The 20,555-nt window shown below is 47.6% G+C and overlaps 3 protein-coding genes across 5 annotated transcripts; all 3 read left to right on the top strand.

The window, feature by feature from the left end:
* The first annotated feature begins 4,789 nt into the window (after positions 1–4,789).
* Positions 4,790–11,717, top strand: LOC101782592 (ceramide kinase). 3 transcript variants are annotated; one of them, XM_004953279.3, is made up of 13 exons: positions 4,790–5,050; positions 5,969–6,127; positions 6,711–6,878; positions 7,000–7,092; positions 7,197–7,289; positions 8,648–8,909; positions 8,988–9,014; positions 9,121–9,205; positions 9,606–9,755; positions 10,165–10,266; positions 10,347–10,733; positions 11,209–11,275; positions 11,343–11,717. In XM_004953279.3, exons 1-13 carry the CDS (start codon positions 4,934–4,936, stop codon positions 11,478–11,480), a joined length of 1,848 nt encoding a protein of 615 aa, XP_004953336.1. In that variant the 5' UTR covers positions 4,790–4,933; the 3' UTR covers positions 11,481–11,717. The 3 variants fall into 3 exon arrangements, with proteins under 3 accessions (XP_004953336.1, XP_012698890.1, XP_012698892.1); XM_012843436.2 differs by lacking the exon at positions 4,790–5,050 and having other exon boundaries at positions 5,979–6,110; XM_012843438.2 differs by lacking the exon at positions 4,790–5,050 and having other exon boundaries at positions 5,985–6,208.
* A 631-nt stretch (positions 11,718–12,348) lies between these two features.
* Positions 12,349–14,293, top strand: LOC101782186. Its single transcript, XM_004953278.2, has one exon. It carries the CDS (start codon positions 13,078–13,080, stop codon positions 14,005–14,007), a length of 930 nt encoding a protein of 309 aa, XP_004953335.1. The 5' UTR covers positions 12,349–13,077; the 3' UTR covers positions 14,008–14,293.
* Positions 14,294–15,653: 1,360 nt separating this feature from the next.
* Positions 15,654–18,800, top strand: LOC101781788 (putative kinase-like protein TMKL1). The gene is made up of 2 exons (XM_004953277.4): positions 15,654–16,698; positions 17,693–18,800. Exons 1-2 carry the CDS (start codon positions 16,035–16,037, stop codon positions 18,271–18,273), a joined length of 1,245 nt encoding a protein of 414 aa, XP_004953334.1. The 5' UTR covers positions 15,654–16,034; the 3' UTR covers positions 18,274–18,800.
* Positions 18,801–20,555: the final 1,755 nt, after the last annotated feature.

Genomic DNA, 20,555 nt, shown 5'->3' with positions numbered 1-20,555 from the left:
TTTTTTTTTCTTTGTTCTCCGAAAATAAAAATTTTTAGGGATATTTAGGGTTGCTTTGAGAGTTGCCCGACAACCTTTAAAATTAATGTGCCCAAAAGTGGAAATGTCATGGCCCACAGGAGCGCCATTGGAACTCCGGTCCTGTTGCGCCCTTCCGATTGGAGAGGGGCGGTCAGTCTCGGCTCCCAGATTGGTTTACTTTTTTCGTAAAGAGCTTTTTTGTAAATTTTAAAAAAACTTTTTCCAGCACAGGTAACCTTTGCGCTTAATTTATACTTCCTTTGTTGGCGAAAACTTTGGGTGGGATTTTATACCAACCCATTCCGGATCAAACCTTTTTAGGAAGAAGCAGCCCGTGTCCTTTTTTTTTGGGGGGGGGGGGGGGGTATTAATCTCTAATTTACATATAATATTAATATGCAACAGATCAGATTGCCATACGATATATGTACATGCTACATGCACAAAAGAATCACATCATATTGGTGGAATCACGGATGCTACAAACACACAAGCTGAAGGACTATTTTCCTCGATAGGTACAACAAAATTATACTAGTTATGGACTTATGGTAGTTGCTGCCGTGCAGAGCATTATGTCGATGGAAGCTTGCTCTAAATATGAGGTAAAACAGTATGTATTCCATAAAAAATGAGTTCAAGCAAATATCGTGCTATTAATAACAGGGTTACTCATTCCATTTCATCCATTAAGGAAAACAAACTGAAAATGATAATAACAGCTCTGTAGGGAGAAAGTACATTAACCCAACATTGATCCATACAAAATGAAGGTCAACATTACAAGAAGAAATACTACCGCTGTTAAACACCTAAACTCTGTGTTCTCTAGTAAAAAAATTGATCACGCAAACGTTCCATCGATCAGCTGGTAGATATGTTTGTTTGGGCACCGGGAAGCAGTTGGTGATCAGTAGTATACCGATGTTGAACAGCAAAATGATTTCCCATAAAAAAAGATTGGCACAGTGATGCATATAACGAGTCAAATAGTATAGATGAGATTACTTATAAGCTAATCGATCCAAAGTAATAGATTGAAGAGTTATGAATTAAGATGATACATTTCAATTTAGAGGATTAGCAAATCAGAAAATTTGACAACATCACCTCTAACTTGCTGTTGCTAGTTGCTAGTTGTGTACTTGAAACACTAGGTATTAATTACTTCCAGTTCAAACAATCGAAGATCAAAACAGTCAAACAGAATTCAATTAAAGCAGGATCACTGCATCTGCGTGCAATCTCCGACCATATTATGCCGCGGAATGGAAGGGCGCTCTCTCTTAGGGCAGAGGACACTACGCAATTGGTGGCTACACGATCACAATCACGACACAACTAAGGTATCAGTAGAACAGCGACGATCTCAGGGGAGAGGAAAGGGGGAAAAGCCGGACCTCCATCGCCAAGACCTCCTCCACCGTCGGCATGTTTGAACCCTGGACTCGAAATGGCGCCGATGGAGTCGGAGTCGCCGGAGAAGGGAGGGGGGACGAGTCGAGGCTTGGGGGTTGCGGTTCTCTCCTGCTTGCCTCTGCGCCGCACCGGGGACTTTACAAGCTAGTTTAGTTGGGCTGCAAATGTATATGGGCCAGATTTCTCTCGCAAGTTGCTGCTGATACAGAACACCCGCGTCGTCGAGAAAAGGGAAAAAAAGCGTAGTAGTACGACGCAGCCCGTCGTGTTGGACCCCCGATGGGGCACTGACTGGATTTTAGGAATACAGTAGCAGGCTAGCAAAAGAGTTATAGGCATTCGTTGGGCGAGTCGCAACTTTCTAAAAAACAGTAGGTTGTACGAATTCATATTGACAGTAACCTAAGAAAACGCAATCACAAATTTGAAATAAACACCAAGCAGCAGTAGAACATGTAAATAGCCATTACCAATAGAGAGGAAGATGGAATTAAGGAACGCATGGACGAATTCACAAACATCGATTAATCAATTGTACAGTTCACATTGTAAGGACTTCTAATCAAAGTAGAAAACTACTCCCTCCGCTCTAAATTATAAGTCATTTTAACTTTTTTGAAGATTCTAACTTTTTTTAGACAGTCAAACCATTTTATGTTTGACCAAATTATAGAGAAGATCATAAAAAATTATGGTACCAGACAGATATACTATGAAAATATATTTAATGAAGAAACTAATGGTACCTATTTGGTATCATGAATGTTAGTACTTTATTATATAAATTTGGTCAAATTTGAGATATTTTGACTCTCTAAGAATGACTTATAATTTGAAATGGAGGGAGTAGCAACGTATATTTCATCCACACAAGTATACTGTATAAAGGTTGCACGCCTTTAGTTAGAGCTGGATGATACAACTTGAGCAACCACTTCAATGTTCGGTTTCAGTTTTCACATCGTAATGGGCAAGGTTCGTTCACCGTCAAAGCTAAAATATAAGACTCCTCTTATAAGATTATATATAGTTTTATATATTACTTCCTGTCTAGATATATAAGTAAGATTTATGAATTAAAAAAATTAAAATAATATACAATTCAAAATGGAGGGGTAGAAATATTTTATTAAAAATTCTCTCAACACGTAACAATGGACAAAGGTTGCTTCGACCTCGAGCCATCACCCTCCAGGTGCGCTCTTCACTTACTATGGATGGCTGAAAACCTCCAGGACTGCACGTGCTAGGTCTTTTTTATGCCTCGAGCTAGACATAGAGCGTGTCTACTAAAATAGATGGTTTAACATGCAAGGAGTGGATAGAGTATAGTTACTTAAATTCAAATATAGCCATATTGATAGCTGGGATATAGCATTTTGTCAAAGCAGCTCCAGTAAGGGTGCGTTTGACAGAGCTCCCAAAATTGATTCTCTTCAGTAAGAGCAACGTAAGTCCTTGGTAGAGCGTGGGAGGATTAAATCTCAGGAAACCAATGCCTCACCCGATGTTGTCGCATGAGAAGATGATGTATTCGACCACGGCTCACGGAGTATTTGCGGAGGATCTCCACTACGGAGAGCCAGATGCCATCAAACTTGTGGCCGCGGTAGTCCACGCACCGCCCTCGATCTAGGGCGGCCCCAGCAGCCAGGTGCTGTCGAAGACATCGAACTTGCGACTGCGGCAATCGGCGCTCGTTCCAGGGCTAGCCGCACAACCGAGTAATTGCGTCAAGCAGAGGTGATAATCAAGAGAGCGAGAGCAGGCATCACGGCTGCCACTTCTACAGCTCCCGCGCCTCCACTTCTGCCCCCGTTGGCGGCTCTGTGAGCTCATGCTCTACTAAGGATCCAAGAGGATGCGAGCGCGGACAGGAGGAGCGAGGACGGGAGGACGGCGCGATGCGTATGTGGAAGGGGGGCGACGGAAGGAGGCAGGGGAATCGGATGACAGGCGCTGCAAGCCTGATTCGCGGCTGGGGAGTGCGTGGGTACCCGAACGGGTAAGCCGCAATTGCGGTGAGAAAAAATGGTGTAAAATGGCAAAGACATTTTCTAACTCTTGGTTTTCTCGGTTTCCATGGGCCAGCACTGGACGTGTGGGAATAGATTTTGAAAATCCAAATCCAAATGAACTTTTTCCTTTTGGACTTCGTTGGACTGGATTAGTTTTGGATGTGGATGTCCACAGGCTAAAATAAACTAGATGTCAAGCAGTATTGGACCGCACAACGACGAGTTCATCAACTATCGTATGTGCGTCGATGGTCCTCAAGGAGGTAGCCGCGTGAGAGCTGCTTGCGTTGCTCCAGCCGTGACTGGCGATCGAATAGGCGGAGTTGCAGGCGGAATTGACATTCCACTACTCCGGCACGGCGGCACCCTCATGGCTTGAGCTTGACGCCGCCGCCTTTGCCCACATGTCCGCAACCGGCGTCATGCTCGTCCATGGAGGCGCTCGAGCTTGTCAGTGGCAAGAACGTCGGCCTGCGGGACACCACCGTCGAGAAAAAGCATGCACTAGAAGGCATGCGCCAGGAGAACGAGACCCTCGGGACCAGCGAGGTCGAGGCACGAGAGCACGCCGAGGAGCTCGAAGCGCAGCTACTCGCGACGGTGACAACAGCTGACGGCAACGCCGCGGTCGGGAAGGCGGTGGCGGCAAAGATCCCGCTGGTGGAGAAGTGGAGGTGCGAGGCCGCACAAGGGACGATGGGCGCGGCGGCTTTCCTGGACCCTAGGAGCGCACGCCGACGTTTCTGGACCCGGGAAGGTGCTCCCGGGGCGCAACCTCGTGGAGCTCAAGTCAGCGGCGGGCGCAACAACGATGTTGTCTGAATAGTCAACAGAATGAATGCATCTCTCGTTTGGATACTATTTCTGGATATTGGACTTTGAGTGAATGAATTGGATGGATCGGACGCGTGAACTTCAGAAATTTGGATCTTCCTTGGATTTTTTTTATTGGGATATGGTCGTTATCCATTCCTAGATCTAGTCTGTACCTCTTCCCACCTTCTTGAGGCCTGATATGTAGGTCTAGCGTGAGGGGTAAGATGATCCTGATCCGGGTGAGAAAGATTTTCAATTTTTTTTTATCTTTATAATGTATAGATAGATAGATAATCGAGATGATGGAAGGAAAATGAAAAAAATAAATCGGTCGGAGACGAAGCAATCAAACCAAGGCGGACCCAACCTCTCGAGAAAGGTTTTCAATTTTTTTTATCTTTATCCCTATATATACATATAATCGAGATGATATGTGATGGAAGGAAAATGAAAAAAATAAATTGGTCCGAGACGAAGCAATCAAACCAAGGCGGACCCAACCCCTCGAAACACAAATATCCGATCCCCAAAGTGAACGAAATTTCCCCGTGCTCTTTTCCCCTCTTCCGCTCCCCACCGAAAGCTCGAGCAGCACACCGGCAACGGAAAAGAAAGCGACACCCACACGAGCGCGCGCCGGACAACTTGTCGAGGAGGCCATGCAGGACGGCGGCGAGGTGCTCCTGGACGGCGGCGAGGTGCTGTTCCTGGACGGCGCCGGGGAGGTCGTCGTGTCCATCGGCCGCAGCGACCTCTCGCTACAGCCCCTCCATCCGGTACGCTCCGGCCCCCTGATGCTACGCCCCTCTGCCTGTTCCGTTGTGACTGCTGAAGGCTAGCTCCAGATCTTACGGGTTTAACTCCTTGTGACGCTTCCTCGAGAGGGTTTTGAGCGTGCTTGAGTCGGATTGTGCGACAGGGCCGGGGATGTGTAGCTTTCAGTGGGCGATCGAAGAGTTGGGAGGGTGGATAGGAAGACGGTGAGAAGGTGAATATGGTTGCAAATTACAACCCCAACCTCTCTGAACATAGGGGGTACTTGATTCACTATTTTGGTTCAAAATTGGGAAAGGGCTCATGGAACGAGTGGTTGGAAACTGCGACATTGCACAGGATGACCATCTTGGGAAGTTTATGTATCCAACAAATATTAGATACCACAGTGATTTTTTTTGGATTTGCAGTAGCTATTGTAGGCTTTTGGGGTAGGAGTATTTGTGAATTGTGATCTGAAAGACATCCTTTGGCAAGTGAAAGCATACAAATGCTTGTTGAATAACCCAACTAGAAACATCGATCCTCCTGTGTGTATGTGAAGCTCAACCTCATCAACGCTTTTAAGGAAGAGAGCACTACATTTGCTTACTGTTGGCCAGCACCATTGCAATGATCACCGAGCTGGAAATAATATCCATAGTGTCACTGATATGTGCCATCAGGCGTCCAGGCCCCACATATGATCCTCACACTGGACGAAATTGTTTATACTAATATCTATTTATGATTGTGACAGTAGAATATTCTCTTCTTTTACATGCATTTAAAAAAAATCACAGCATTACGATGCATCCCCGTTTTTACTGTTGCCTTCAATTTACACTCTTGAGTTGCAAATGATAAATGCCAGCAGGAGGCTCCAATATTCCTCTTGCTATGTTGCCATGTTATTGTGCTCAAGTTGCCACTTTTTACAGGAACTGTTCTCTTCATGTTGGTCATCCATTACAATGCAGCCTAAATTAGACAACAAAATCAAGTTTTCAGATGTTTACGCCATAGAGCTGCTTGATAAGGGTCCTATCTGTGGGCCTTGGAACACAAGAACTGCTATTCAAGGCAAGAAAAATATTGAGGTTATGGCATTCCTTCTGGTTAATACAAGCTTCATTTTCTGCAACGTGCATCAAACATTTCTGCCAACCAATATTAGATAGGTTAGTTCCATCCTGTTTCTGTGTGTAGCTACAAGCTTTCTCCCACCTCCCATACGCTATTTAAATTTTAAACAAACTTTATATACTCCTTTATTACTAACAATATATACTGATCTACCGGTTGCATCACCCTTTACTGGCGAATCAAATGAAAGTATTCAAAAAAATTCATATATTGCACAAAACTTAATATTCGCTCAACAGCTTATGTTCTCGCATATTCCACTTTCTAAGATACAGGTAGGGAGTATATATTCTCTGGAGTAGGAAAACTGCTCCTTTTTTTTTGATGGGAAAGCAGTATGGAAAACCCCAACTGCAGTAAGTAGTATATAAAAACATGAAAAAATGAAAGTGTACAAGGCCTGTAAAGGCAAAACAGGAACCAAAGAGAGGAAGCCTGACTTACAGGGATATCTGAGGCTGAAACTAGAAAGAACTACCTATGGCTGAAACTAGAAGTATATATATATCTTCTTAACAAAATCATATGCTCATGCAGATGCATCGATTTGTTGTACATGGGATTACCAGAACAAGAAAACGTCCTTCTCCATTGGTACCTTGTGAATATATTTTTGGTCACGGAGACTTGAAGACCTGCAAAATTTGGTTTGATCGTCTCATGGCTTGCATAAACAATGAAGGCGATAGACCAAAGAACCTGATGGTATATATGATGCATTTCTTCTCCTCTTAACACTGTAGCACTTGTGAAGACATGCTAAGGATATTTCTTCTTCTCATTGTTGGTCTGCCGTTGAGATTGATAAACCGTCAACACATTACAGGTATTTGTTCATCCATTATGTGGAAAAGGTAGAGGGGTCAAGAATTGGGAAACAGTAGCCCCATTATTTGATAGAGCGAAAATAAAAACAAAGGTAGACTTTTATTTCTTATGATTTCATGACATCAGAATTTCTTGTCCATTTATGAACAACTCCAGTGCTCTTGACTTATTTTCACCCCTAATGTTGGTCTTCAGGTTATAGTGACAGATAGAGCAGGGCATGCATACGACACGCTAGCATCATTATCAGATATAGAACTCAAGGCACTTGAAGGTGTTGTTGCAGTGGTAAGACAATTAAATTCCAATTCTATTTGCTTGGTTACCAACCTATATTTTCTCTAATTTATTGGGCAAGTATTATAATGATGAAGCCTAGTCATCATGAGTATCTTTATTCTGCAAGACAGGAAACGTGTAAGAAATTAAGGGTCAAATGCATGGACCACCTTCTTAATAAACTAGATGTTATAGTCAATTTGCTGGTCAGAAGTATTGGATAAGGAAAATTCAGAGTTAGGAAAGTTCAGAAGTTAAGAATTAGAATCGGAATTAGAGTCCAGAGTTCGAAAAGGAAGTCTAGAATCTATATAGATTACAATTGGAGTTGTGTTTTAGTTGTATTGTAAGCTGGCTGGCTATATTACTTTCACAGGGAAATCGAGCAATCAATACATCAATCCGTTATCCCATCTAGCTTCTCTACTCCTCATCCCATTGCTCTAGTTCTCATCTCCCTGGCTGGCTATATTACTTTCACGGGGAAATCGAGCAATCAATACATCAATCCGTTATCCCATCTAGCTTCTCTACTCCTCATCCCATTGCTCTAGTTCTCATCTCCCTGCTGAACTCGATGCCGCCCTGGCATCAGCTATCTCACCACGTGCAGGAAGCCGGCCAAGGAATGGCCGGAGACCACCTAGAGCTTTCCAATCCGTTCACTTCCGCACGGACGTGACACTAGAGCTAGCTAGCATCTATGTGAGCGTAAACGTAATAAACTAGAAACATCTATGTGGGCATAAATATGCACTAATCTTTTTCTGTTTTTATTATATCCTTTTGTAAATTAAACACACTTTTAGCTAGGAACACAGGAACACCTGGTGCAAGGCCTGGGCGCGAGGATTGCAGCTTCTGCTGCAGGCCTTGTTGGTGTTTCTATTCCTTTTGGTTGTTCTTGTTTAGCCTGGTGCACAGTTTTGGAGATCAAGTTTTTTCTGTTCTTAGGTGTGTTTTAAGAAAACTTTTCTTCTATAATGCAATGACACGCAGCTCCCTTGTGTGTTGGGGATTTTTTTTTTCCAATGGAGTCTTATCCTAAACGCTAAGAGGTAAACAGTCGGTCACCTATCCTTTATCTAATTATCAGGCTAAATGGTTGTTTAAACGGGCTAAACGGTTGAAACGGATGATTAAACAGAAATGGCTAGCTAGTGTGTAGTGTTTAAATGCCATTTAAACGGACTAAACAACCGTTTAGGCGAACAGTTGGGATCTCACTTCCTGCATGTTGTCAAAATTTTGCATACAAGTTTGAATGCCTTTCACTGTGTTCTGTTAAGAGAAAAAACAAGCTACCATTAATCCAAAAGGAGAAACTTCCATGTTACTCATAACATTTTTGAAACTTGGAATTTTAGGGTGGTGATGGTCTATTTAATGAAGTTCTGAACGGGATACTTAGTTCAAGGCACAAGGCTTCTTATCCTCCAACTCCCGAGGGGTTTGGATATTTTGGGAGCAATGGAAACTGTAAAGAACAGGCAAAGAATGGGCTAAACTGTAGTATGCCCATACCAGATTCTGTGAATACCATGTTTCCAGGGAATTCAAGTAAATGTGATGACCATGAACCTCTTCTTTCAACTTCACAACCTACAGGACTAGAGATACCATCATCAAGTATGTTCCTGTTTACATGTTGTGCATATGTTTTATGGAAAGTTCTTGTGTAAGTATTCTGGTGGTTTCTTGTTGCAGATTCTAGTAAAGAACCATGCATTGGAGGTTAGTGAATTATTCTAACCTGGTGATCCTGCTTTTCTTAGAACTTCTGAGGTTCACTGATTAAACTAGAGGGCTTCTGTCATTATTTAACTCGTTTGTCCTGCAGATAAGGATCATTTAGTCTCCTTCCCAAATGACTGGTTCAGGCTTGGCATAATTCCTTCTGGCTCAACTGATGCTATTGTTCTCAGGTAGTGTTTAAGTTACTCATCAGTAAAGCTCGCCTCATTATTTTGATTGATTGTTATTGCTGTGTTCCTTACTTCCCACTGAGTTTGTATTTTGAGTAGTCATTTTTGTGGACCCATGATTATTCCGTGTGAGATAGTTATGGCCGTTTTCGATACTGGACAATTCCACTATTACCATATCTGTAGTGTAGCTGTGAGCAAACACAGCCCATGGCAATTGGTGAACTTGCAAAAGGTAGCACTGGGTTGCTCATGCCTATTTAATTCCAGCAGCCCATGCACATTGTTACCATTTTTTTTGTTTTTTTAACCACAAAGTGCTGATCCCACTGTATGTCTGTACATAATATGGAGTCATCAATTATTTTTGCTGACGGTTAATGCTCATTGGTCTTTGCAGCACAACTGGGGAGCGAGATCCTGTGACCTCTGCTCTGCTTATTATTCTCGGCAGAAGGATGTCACTTGATATAGCTCAAGTAGTCAGATGGAAAAGTAGCCCAACAGCTGAGGTCTTGCCTACTGTACGCTATGCCGCTTCATTTGCAGGGTATGCTGGCCACTTCCTGTCTTCCTCTAGGAGATAGTACAGTTGCACGATGTGAATAACTCTGCGCAATTTTGTCTTTAATTTTAATAAAATTTAGGATTTTCCGTGATGTATCCATGAAAACAAGAATTTACCTCGTTCTTATATTAATTGAAAGAGTGATAATTTGATGAGTTTGCATGCCGGTCCTTGGTTTTACTTTTAAATTAGCTAGCATAGGCATCCTGCAGGAGTCTTTACCATGACCCAAACAAATAAGTAATAGGGCCTTTACTTTCTGTGGGAAGCTACAGTGAACTTAGCCTTATTTTCTTTCTAATCAAAATGACATATCTGTGAATTTCACTACCGCATGTTAGGCCATCTTTTTCACATGATTGCTGATGGTCACTTGTTATTTTGCCTGTAGATATGGCTTTTATGGAGAAGTTATCAGGGAGAGCGAAAACTACCGGTGGATGGGTCCTGCACGTTATGACTTTTCTGGAACAATGGTCTTTCTGAAGCATAGGTGAGTAATGGTTATGTACTATTGTAGGACTATTGTTGCTTCATGTTGTTGACAACTAAACAATCTCTGGTCATTTCCAGGTCGTATGAGGCAAAGGTTGCTTTTCTTGAGTCTCCAAACACTGATTCACTTACAGAATCAGCTGAGGATGATGTAACTGGAGCACAACCACTACGATTTCGTCAAAAGAGACCTCGCAAAATAATCTGCCGAACAAATTGCTTTGTATGCAAGGAGGCTTCAACATCTGGACAAAATTCAGAGGATGAGATTGCAGACAGCTCCAGAACAATATGCAAGAACCCAAAGTGGGTCTGGTCCGAAGGACGTTTCCTCAGCGTTGGTGCAGCTGTCATTTCATGCCGTAATGAAAGAGCACCTGATGGCCTGGTAGCTGATGCACACCTCTCGGATGGTTTTCTTCATCTTCTTCTCATCAGAGACTGCCCTCTTCCCCTTTACTTGTGGTGAGTGAAATGTTACTGTCTTGCTGAGCCCATGATGCAACTTCTTCCAGACTTCAGAGTACTTTTGATTGGAATTTGTAAATCTGTTTCTCGGCAAAAGATAAAAACAATAAAAAACTATTTCATCAGAACTTATTTAATTGCATTTGAATTGGAACTTGAAACCTTTTTGTATCTGTTGTCTGTATGCATGGGTGAATCTTAAGGCACCAGAGAATGTCAAATACAGGCTAAAATATGGTTTAATTCATTTCTGAGCTAGCTTCAAATATTCAGAAACTACGTAAATTGGAATTATTCTATAGTTCTCTATTTGCAAATTCATTACTTAATAATGATCTAATTGGCTGTGTCCCGAGTAAAGTCCAGTGCCTTTCTTAGGAAAAACTAGATGTTGTTCCTTTTTTATATTCGTTGGAAACTCAGTATGTAGATTTGGTTCGCCTCTACATAAACAAGGATGTATTATCTGCAGGCATCTAACACAGTTTACCAAGAAGGGTTTAGACCCATTGAGCTTCAAGTTTGTGGAGCATCACAAGGTAGATATACTTTTCTCCCGTTTAATCCCTTGTGGTTGAATTTAACAGAGCTTTCCATCATCTGCAGACACCAGCATTTACCTTTATCTCATCACATGACGAAAGTGTCTGGAACTTGGATGGAGAGATTTTTCAGGCGTGTGAGGTCTCAGTCCAAGCTTGCCGGGGTCTTGTCAACCTCTTTGCTTCTGGCCCAGAAGTGTAGTAATGCCGCTCGTAAGTTCCTTGTTGCATGAAGGAAGATCCGCCAAGAGTTCATATTTTTATGTAGAGAGGTGTCTTTATTTAACTCTTGTATGTTGTACACTCTTTATTTGTATTTATAGAGAATTAGAATACTTTACCCATAGATATACTGTGGTGTGGAAACTACAGCCCATTTTTTCCCAACATTGTCACACTTTGACTTATCTAAAAGAATTGTCTAAGTCATTGATATGTAGGACCAAGCTGGAAAAGGGAAAATCTTACCATACTTGCTGAACCTAAGCTAGAAACAACACGCTCCTTTTAGATAACAGAAGAAACATCACTCTGATTTATCCACACAGAGCGATCGTTATTTTGCTGTACAACAGGTGCGGGCGTGTGCCATAAGCCATTCTAGATGTTCCTGTTCGGGGGTGTTTGGGAGACTTTTAGCTCCTGTCACGTTATATGTTGGGCCACTAATTAGAAGTATTAAATATAGGTTAACTACAAAACTAATTGTACAGACCTTAGGCTAAATCACGATTAGAAGTATTAAATATAGGTTAACTACAAAACCAATTGTACATACCTTAGGCTAAATCACGAGACGAATCTATGAAGCCTAATTAGTCCATGATTTGACAATGTGGTGCTACAGTAACCATTCATTAATGATGGATTAATTAGGCTTAATAGATTCATCCATGATTTAGCCTAGAGGTTCTGCTATTAGTTTTGTAATTAGCTCATATTTAGTTCTTCTAATTAGTATCCGAATATCCGATGTAACAGGGCTAAAGTTTAACAGTCTGTTCGCTTCCAGCTTATCAGCTACCAAACAGTATTTTTCTCTCAACGAATCAGCCGTTTCAGTTAGTCTCCCAAACACCCCTTTCCGGGAATCATGGCCCCGAGAGAGTTCAGCCGGCGCCCAGAAGAACCGGGGGGAATCATTGCCAACGCTGTGTGGATGTCGGCCGGAGCAAGACAAAGCGACCGGCGTGACGGTCAGGCTGCGGGTGTCGGTGCCTTAGTGGTCAAGTGTTTCTTTTGTGCCAGACGAATCGGCTGGACGGGGCCCTCGCCCCTGGCTCATGCCGTCGTGTTCGTGCTTCAGGGCTTTGTGCTCATGCATCTTTCTTTTTTTTTCTTCTTTTTTTGCTCGCTGGTCTCGAGAACGCACCATTGCCTTTGGCCACGGACACCGCCGCGCTTGCAGTTCATTGGGGACTTTGTTAACTAGATCTGCATGCAGTTCATCATCTTGTTTTGATCCGGACTGTCACCGTGGCGTGTGAATGTGATTATGCCAAAGTGACCACGCGCCCGGCCGGCAATCCAGCAGGCAGCCTTTCAAACCACACCACCATCATCGTCTTCCCTCCCTGCTCTCCGCCGTTGCTTTGCAGCCAAGCCTCGTCTCGGGCGCCGCGCGCCTCATTCTCCTCCTCGCGACAAAGCAAGGAATCCGGGGGCAAAGGCAACGGTCATCAGGATAGGTTAGTAGCTACGGAGTAGGTTACAGCAAAAGCTATCACGGCGATCCCAAAACCACAACCCACGAACCGGACGCGTGCACGCACGCACAAACCTCTCCCTCCCCGTGCGCAATGGCCGGCGTAGCTGCCCCAGCTCCCACGCAACAAACCAGCCATGTCTCGCGGGCGATCCCTCTTGGTCTCGTCCCCGTGGCCGTGCTGCTCGCCGCCGCCGTCGGGCTCCTCGCGCTGCTGCCGTCGCTGGCCCAGGCGGTGTGGGAGGTGCCCCAGCTGTTCCTCCTCGGCCTCGTCATCTCCTACGGCGTCTTCGCCCAGAGGAACGCCGACGCCGACGGCAATGCCGCCAAGGAGCGCTCGCTGGCGTGGAACTCGCGGTACCACCCCGACGGCCCCCTCGTCGTGGTCGCAGATCACGCGGCGGCGCCGAGCGACGACGACGAGGACGGCCAGCACGGCGCGCGGGAGAGGCCGCTTTCCCTGCCGGTGCGGAGGCTGAAGTCTGCGGCGGCGCAAGAGTCCGAAACCGGCGGCGACGCCGGTGACGCCTTCGGTGAAGAGACGGACAGCTGCGCGTCGTCGTCGGGGTTCTGGGCTGGCGCGCGCGCCGTCCCTTCGCCGCCCTCTGTTCTCGACGCCGACCTGGGCCTTTCCCCATGCTCACAGCCAGAGTCGTCACGGCCCTTCTTTGTCCACGGTGCCAACAAGTCCCACGGGTTCGACGCCGCGACGCTGTCCACCATGTCGAGGGTGCCCCACGACCAGCCGTGGAGCGACGACGGCGAGGGCACCGACTGGGAGGAGGACGCCGAAGGGTCGGACGAGATGACCACGTCGTCAGAGAGGTCGGTCCGCGGCGACCTCGCTGCTGCCGCCTGCGTCTATGACCACAGCGAAGGCGACGGTGACGGCGACACGTCGGTGGACGAAGAGCTTCTCGAGCTGGCGGCGAAGGCGGAGCCGGACGGGGAGGAGGAGGTGGACAGGAAGGCCGACGAGTTCATCGCCAAGTTCAGGGAGCAGATCAGGCTGCAGAGACATTAGCCGGCCAAGGCATGCATTGCTTGGTTCAGTTGGTTGTTGGATCCATACATACATGCTCTGCCAAGTGCCGAGCACCCATGCATACATCACATACATGCATGGCATTATGAATGGCGGGTGCGGTAGTTGTATTTTGTCCATCCGTTCATATTCGTCTGGAACATCATGTTTCATGTATCATTTTACTTGTTTTTTGGGCGGTGCTTCGATGCAACTACAGGAGCCGGAGACACACGGGTGTATATGAATGGAAATAAACAGCGTTCTTTTCAGCGCCATTTGAGCACTCCCTTTTTCGTATCAGCTGGAAATAAAGCTTCTCAAGTAGTAATGGTTAGGACTTAGAACTGCTACAAATGTCCCAGAGGGAAATCTTCAAATCTCGCAGGAACATTTGTAGAATCCAAATCGTTATAGTAATTTTTTTGAGGCATGCATGCGTGTAGGACATAAATTGGGGTGAATAATAATGCCTTTAACTCTGAAGACAATACATGCCGACATGTATTGTCTAATACTAGAGACGTGTTTGGCCATGCATAGTTTGCTTATGCTAGATTTCCGTACCAAGTGCCATGGCTGGAAGCCTGGAAGTAAGATATCACGGGAGCTCGTCTGTTGGGCGCACCAAAGAAACGGTGGCCATGCATCGCTTGTAGGCTTGCAGCCGTCCTGCTTGAGAAGAAGACGACCTCCCAACAGCAGCAGCGCGAAAGGCACATCTGTGTTTGTGCCCACTGGTGTGCCACCAAAACACCGAACGCTTAACGAAAAACAGCTGGAACTCCACTTTGATTTAATTTCGTCCGGTACGTCTTCACCGAGCAGCGTCACACATGTTTGTTCCTACTTCCTAGTGATGAAGTCATGGAAGCGGTGGTTGCGAAAGCAGAAATGGAGCTGCCTGTTCAACGAGGGTACGTTACGTGTGCGCCATCACTCGTCGCCAACCATGGCAATCGTCGAAATAGGATCGAGACTCTTGTCACGAAAATAGGTTGAGACCGAACTTGTCCTTGAGAAAAATAATTGAACGAAGATCTCCGTGCCTTGTAGTACTGCTCCTCGTACAGCAGGAGCCGTTATGATCCACCCCGTCAATATTTAATGCACCATCACTCCATCAGAGACTTCAACTGCCGAGAGAGTACAGTTGCTGTCCACCATCGGATCCGCAATCCCACAATCCGGACGCGGCACTGCCCGCCGAGGCCAGGCTACGGGCGGAGCCCTCTGCCTGCCGCCTCCGTTCGCCGAGATGCCCGGCCGGCAGCCAACCGACGCCGGGACCGTGCCCGCCGTCCATCCGCACGCGTCCTGTTCCCGGCACCAGCATCCCGCGGAGCCAACGTACTCGCGCCGGCCCGCGATGGAAATAGGGTACCTTCCGTCCGCCGGTGACCGGACCCGTGCCCCCAACCCCAACCGCCGATGCCACCAACCGCCCGCCGTGCTCTGCCCCGGAGACCTTCCTCGGCTGCCAAAGTTTCAACGGGAAAAGGCGGCAAAAGCGAGATCAGCGAGATGTGCCCACACTAAACACCTACTGTACCACGCTAATCTCCGAAAGGAAAAGGCCAAGCCCTCGAAGGAAAAGCGAGAAGGAAACAGGCAACTGGAGTGTAAATAAAGAAGCCAAGCTCTCCCGCACTCTCGCTCGCACACTCCCACGACCCACAGTGATAAAAAGCCTCGACCCGAGACGACAAGAATCTCTCCCAAGCCAGCCAGCCAGCCAGCACAACAGCACAGCCACCCTCCTCCGCCAGTAGCTCACCAGGCCTGCTAGCTGCCCTGCCTAGCTCCTCCTTCCTTTCCTCTTCCCTCTGCGCGAGGAGAACGGCCAGTGGCAAGCAACTGTGCGGAGCACGGCAAAGCAACGAAGAGCTTGCCGGAAACTTCCCTCCCTAGCTAGCTAGCTTCGCCACGAAGGACCTGGCCTGAGAGCGCGGCCACCACCGGCGGGTTAGCTTCGTTCCCCTCGCGCGCGCGCGTCTATTTACCCCGAGGGCCCGGGCGCGCCCACGATGGAGATGGCGGGGGCGGCCGAGGCGGACACGCCGTCGCAGGAGCCGGTGCGCACGGGCCGGAGCAACACCATCCTGCTCCCCATCGTCGGCATCCTTTTCGCCTACCTGCTCTACCGCTTCCTCCGCCCGCGCCTCCGCGGCCTGCGCCTCGACCGCTACGTCCCGTCGTGGGTCCGCGCGCCCGCCTGGCTCCGCCGGCGCGCGCCCAGCGGCAGCACCGTGCTGCCCTACTTCGCGCCCATCGCCGACCGCCTCGGCGCGCTGCCGTACCTCGGCCCCTTCGCCGAGCGCCTCGGCGTGGGCCCGCAGGGCGGCGGCGGGTACGGCGGCCACGGCGCCCAGGCGCTCGTCAAGTTCCCCGGCGGGGAGGCGCTGTCGGTGGCGGCCATCCTCGAGGCGCCCGGGGAGGTGGTGGCCAAGTCCGCGCACAGCACGCTGTACCGCGCCGCGATGCGCTCCGGCGAGGCCGCCGTGCTGCTCCGGTTCGTGCGCCCCGCGTGCGCCGTCGGGGCCGACGAGGCCTATGCCGCCGCGGGGCGGATCGGCGCAGTCACGCACCCGAACCTCGTGCCGCTCCGCGCGGTGTACGTCGGGCCCAGGGGCGAGAAGCTGCTCGTGCACCCCTTCTACGCCGCCGGCTCGCTCCATCGCTTCTTGCAAGGTTGGTTGCAGCCTTCTTTTGTTACCCTCGTTTACATTTGACATAAATTTTACCAAGTTTTAGCATTTATGCTTAATCGAATTTCAAAGATGATTTTTGTCGCTCTATTGTTGGTTTGATGTGGGGGTCATCAGGTCAATTATTATCGACAGAGTTGATGTAGAGCCTGTACTTTTAGCAAGATCTCAGACAACAGGCAAAGCAAGATCTCATACCTGTATTGCACAATGCATACACACCACATGCTGGGTTATGATAGAATTGCATTATAGCCTTCCAGCACGTAGCTGAAGCCTTCAATGCTAGGGCGTTTCTTGTTCTCTTCATGGCGCACATTATGCACATAGTTTTTTTTTCAGTATACATTTAGTATGATCAAAATGTAATTGTTTTGCATCCAAACAGGAATCATCATTTGTTTCGAGAGTAAAACAACCGTGTCCTTTTTAAAAGTTTGGTTCGACTGAACTGAAGTAAATTAAAACCATCAGCTGAAATGAGTTGAAAATAATCTGATTTTTTAAATTTCATGATCTGGTGACGCTATAGTATACACATGGAAATAGCACATCTGTTGATATTTTTTCTCCATGAAGGGAAAAGTGTCATGGCATTATTGTACTAAATACTGATATGAAAGCAGATCACTAGGGCCACTAGCACTTTAACTCCCTTTTTTTTGAGGTGGGGTGGGGGCGATTGTGCAGGTACCCCATGTGTTCTTGCTATCTGTTGTTGTCATCATTATATTCGACACCAAATCAACCTTTTCGTGAAGCCATTTTCTGCTTGGATGTCAGCTCGAAACTTCCAATGGGTCCTGGTGCCATATTCCTGATTCCTGTTAGTTTCAGTTCACACTTAGCAAATCATAATATTTAGGGAATAGGAAATAATCAGTTCTATTTGTTCTGAACGCGTCGTTTAACAGTTAACACTTTTTGGTATTACTAGTAGAGATGGTAGCTCATTTCTTTGTTGCTATCACCTACAGAGGGAATTGCCGAGTCACAGAGATGGAACATAGTTTGCAACCTTTCTCTCGGCATCGCCAAGGGACTGGATCACCTCCACACAGGTTTGGAGAAGCCGATGGTTCACGGCAACCTCAAGACGAGCAACATCCTTCTCGACGCCAACTACGAGTGCAGGATATCGGACTACGGCATCTACCTCCTGCTGAACCCCGCCGCCGCCCAGGAGATGCTGGAATCCTCCGCGGCGCAGGGGTACAAGGCGCCCGAGCTGATCAAGATGCGGGACGCCACGAGGGAGAGCGACATCTACAGCCTGGGGGTCGTCCTGCTCGAGATGCTCGCCCAGAAGGAGCACGCCGACGACGGGCGGCCGAACCCGCGGGACATCCTCCTGCCGGCCTCCTTCAAGAACCTGGTCCTCGAGAGGAAGATCTCCGAGGCCTTCAGCTCCGATCTCGCCAGGCACTGCAGGAGGTCCGGGAAGGAGAGGAACCTGAACGCCTACTTCGAGCTGGCCACGGCCTGCTGCAGCCCGTCGCCGTCGCTGAGACCCAACACGAAGCATGTACTCAAGAGGCTCGAGGAGATAGCGAGATGAATCATGAATGGGTGTGAGTAGGTTTGCCAGCTTGCTACTTAATCAGCATTGCATCACAGTCACAACAGCTGTCCGTTGATCCTCTGAAGCTGAAACTCCCTGCCTACTGCATCTTCCCCAAACTAATTGGCAACAGAATTTGAGCTGGGCATTTGGGGAATGGACACATGCGTTCCACTCACATCCAGGAACCTGTACAGTCTTTCACAGAGAGATGCAGAGGGGGACTCATCTGAAGATACATACACCTGGGCTGCTGTCAATGGATGAGCATGACTGCATGAGTACTAGATTATGTTTTTGCCTTGTTTTACCTGAAAATAGAAATGTACAATCATAGAGTGCCCCTGGAGACGTGTAACGGACTTGCATGTTGTATTTCCATGCTGCAACATCAGTGCATCACCACCATGTGCGTGGAATGTTCTCTTCCCGATGCATGTATAACAATGTAACACGTATCGTCGTCGACATTGTGATGTTCCCGGACTCACTGTGCATGTGTATACGTGCTGCGTACTGACAAATCCAAGCGGAGTGATTACTCCCATTCCTTGCACCTGCGTGGTTGGTGGTTTGTCCTTATCAGTAAACAATAATTCATTTCTGATCCCTTGCGGTCGAGCGATGGAGATCTGTTCTTGACTTGTTCTGTATAGCTCGGCGCGGTGGCATCATGTCGAGAACCTTTGGTAAGAGCCTAGATGTCCCATTCGTGGCCCAAATCAGCCGCTTTTCTCTAGTTGACAGAATTACAGTTGACACTGACGGGCACACATCCTGCCTTGTGGCACCTATAGGTTAGATGTTACGCTGATATTTTCTGATTTGTAGCTACACATATTTTTTTCGGAAGTAATAGCTACACATTTCATTGGAAACAATCAAACAATGCATTGTATATTGTAGCCATCCAACTTATGATACGTACACTACCAATCGATCCTGTTTCTGTTTTCGAAGCCTGCATGTGTGACCTGTACTATCCTCCAAATGCATCCAGCAGAGTCAGCTACGGAAAAGAAAAGAGATCTCGCTGCCGAAAGCAATGCTCTACCTCGGTGTCAGAATCAGGTGGGTGAAAAGTGGCTACCCCGATTTTTCACCGGGTAGCGGCGGCATCCCATCCACGGGACGGGGACCAAACCCCCTGTCCCGGCCCATCTTCTTCCGTGTCCATCTCGGCGCAAAACCGAACGCAAAAGCGGCAGCGGCAGCATGTGAAGGGTGAGGCGGACCTGTCCCAGCGCGCTGCAAGGGCCAACCGAGCCAAACAAACCGCAAGCTAGCTTCCAAATCCTCGGCCGGCCGCCCCCGCTCGTTTAACTCCCCGCAGGCTCTTGCCTGATCCTGTCGGCGCGTACGGTAGGGTTCGGTGCAGGTGGTACGCTACCCGTGCTGTGAGCCTGTGACGCTCGTGATAAACCCGGGCCCTTTCCTTGCCCCTCCACGGAGGGTTAGTGGCCACTGATGCTCATGCAGCAGTTCCATGAGTGGCAGTTCCAACTACTGCTGCCAGTACAGGTTACAGCCTCCCGTCGTTTCTGTTCACGCAAACGCGGCGTGGTCCTGCGTTCACGGGCACGCACAGTTGCGCATACACGTACTGTACCGTCGTGTAGTGCACAAGGAATACTGTATGATGCAGGAGGGATATACCCTCCTGCTGCATCATACAGTATTCCCTAGGCCTGCTGGTCGCTGCAGCTCATTTGAGCGGCTGCATGCCAAAATAGCAGCACAGCTGCTTGCAGTCCGCCTAGCTGGCTGGGAGCAGTTGTTAGAAGAAGCAGCTGTTAGCGATTGCTGGCTTATGTTGTGGCTGCTGCTTACCGGCGCGCCTTATCTTTTTACGTGGCAGGTGCAGGAGATTAATTGCGTGTCTCTATCACGGTATCTGCCCCGGATGCGATGTGATGCGTGCGTGTCGTCCGCGCTTCCGGGGCTATCATACCAGGGCACTGGGCGCCACCGCCACGCATGCAAAGGGGATTAGGTGCTCCATGGTGCAGGCGCGGCCACCGGTGGGGGTGTTAATGATGCGTCGCGCATGTGCGCGGGCATGTGGTAGGAATGGCGCGCCGGTAGCGCTAGCTGGACGCGACGCTCGAGTAGTAGCACACTTGCACTGGCCTCACTGGGCAGTGGGTGTCACCTCGCTTGATTAGCTTCGCTCGCCGTTTTGCTCGTTATTTCACGGTTCATAATACTAATACTAAGTTATACTAAATTGTTCGAAAAGTATTAGTAACGGTTGAGATTAATAATATATTATTGAAAAT

The sequence above is a fragment of the Setaria italica genome, chromosome I, assembly GCF_000263155.2.
Source record: "Setaria italica strain Yugu1 chromosome I, Setaria_italica_v2.0, whole genome shotgun sequence".
Classification (NCBI taxonomy): domain Eukaryota; kingdom Viridiplantae; phylum Streptophyta; class Magnoliopsida; order Poales; family Poaceae; genus Setaria; species Setaria italica.
The sequence above is the reverse complement of the archived record's forward strand: the minus strand, read 5'-3'. Positions and strand labels throughout refer to the sequence as shown.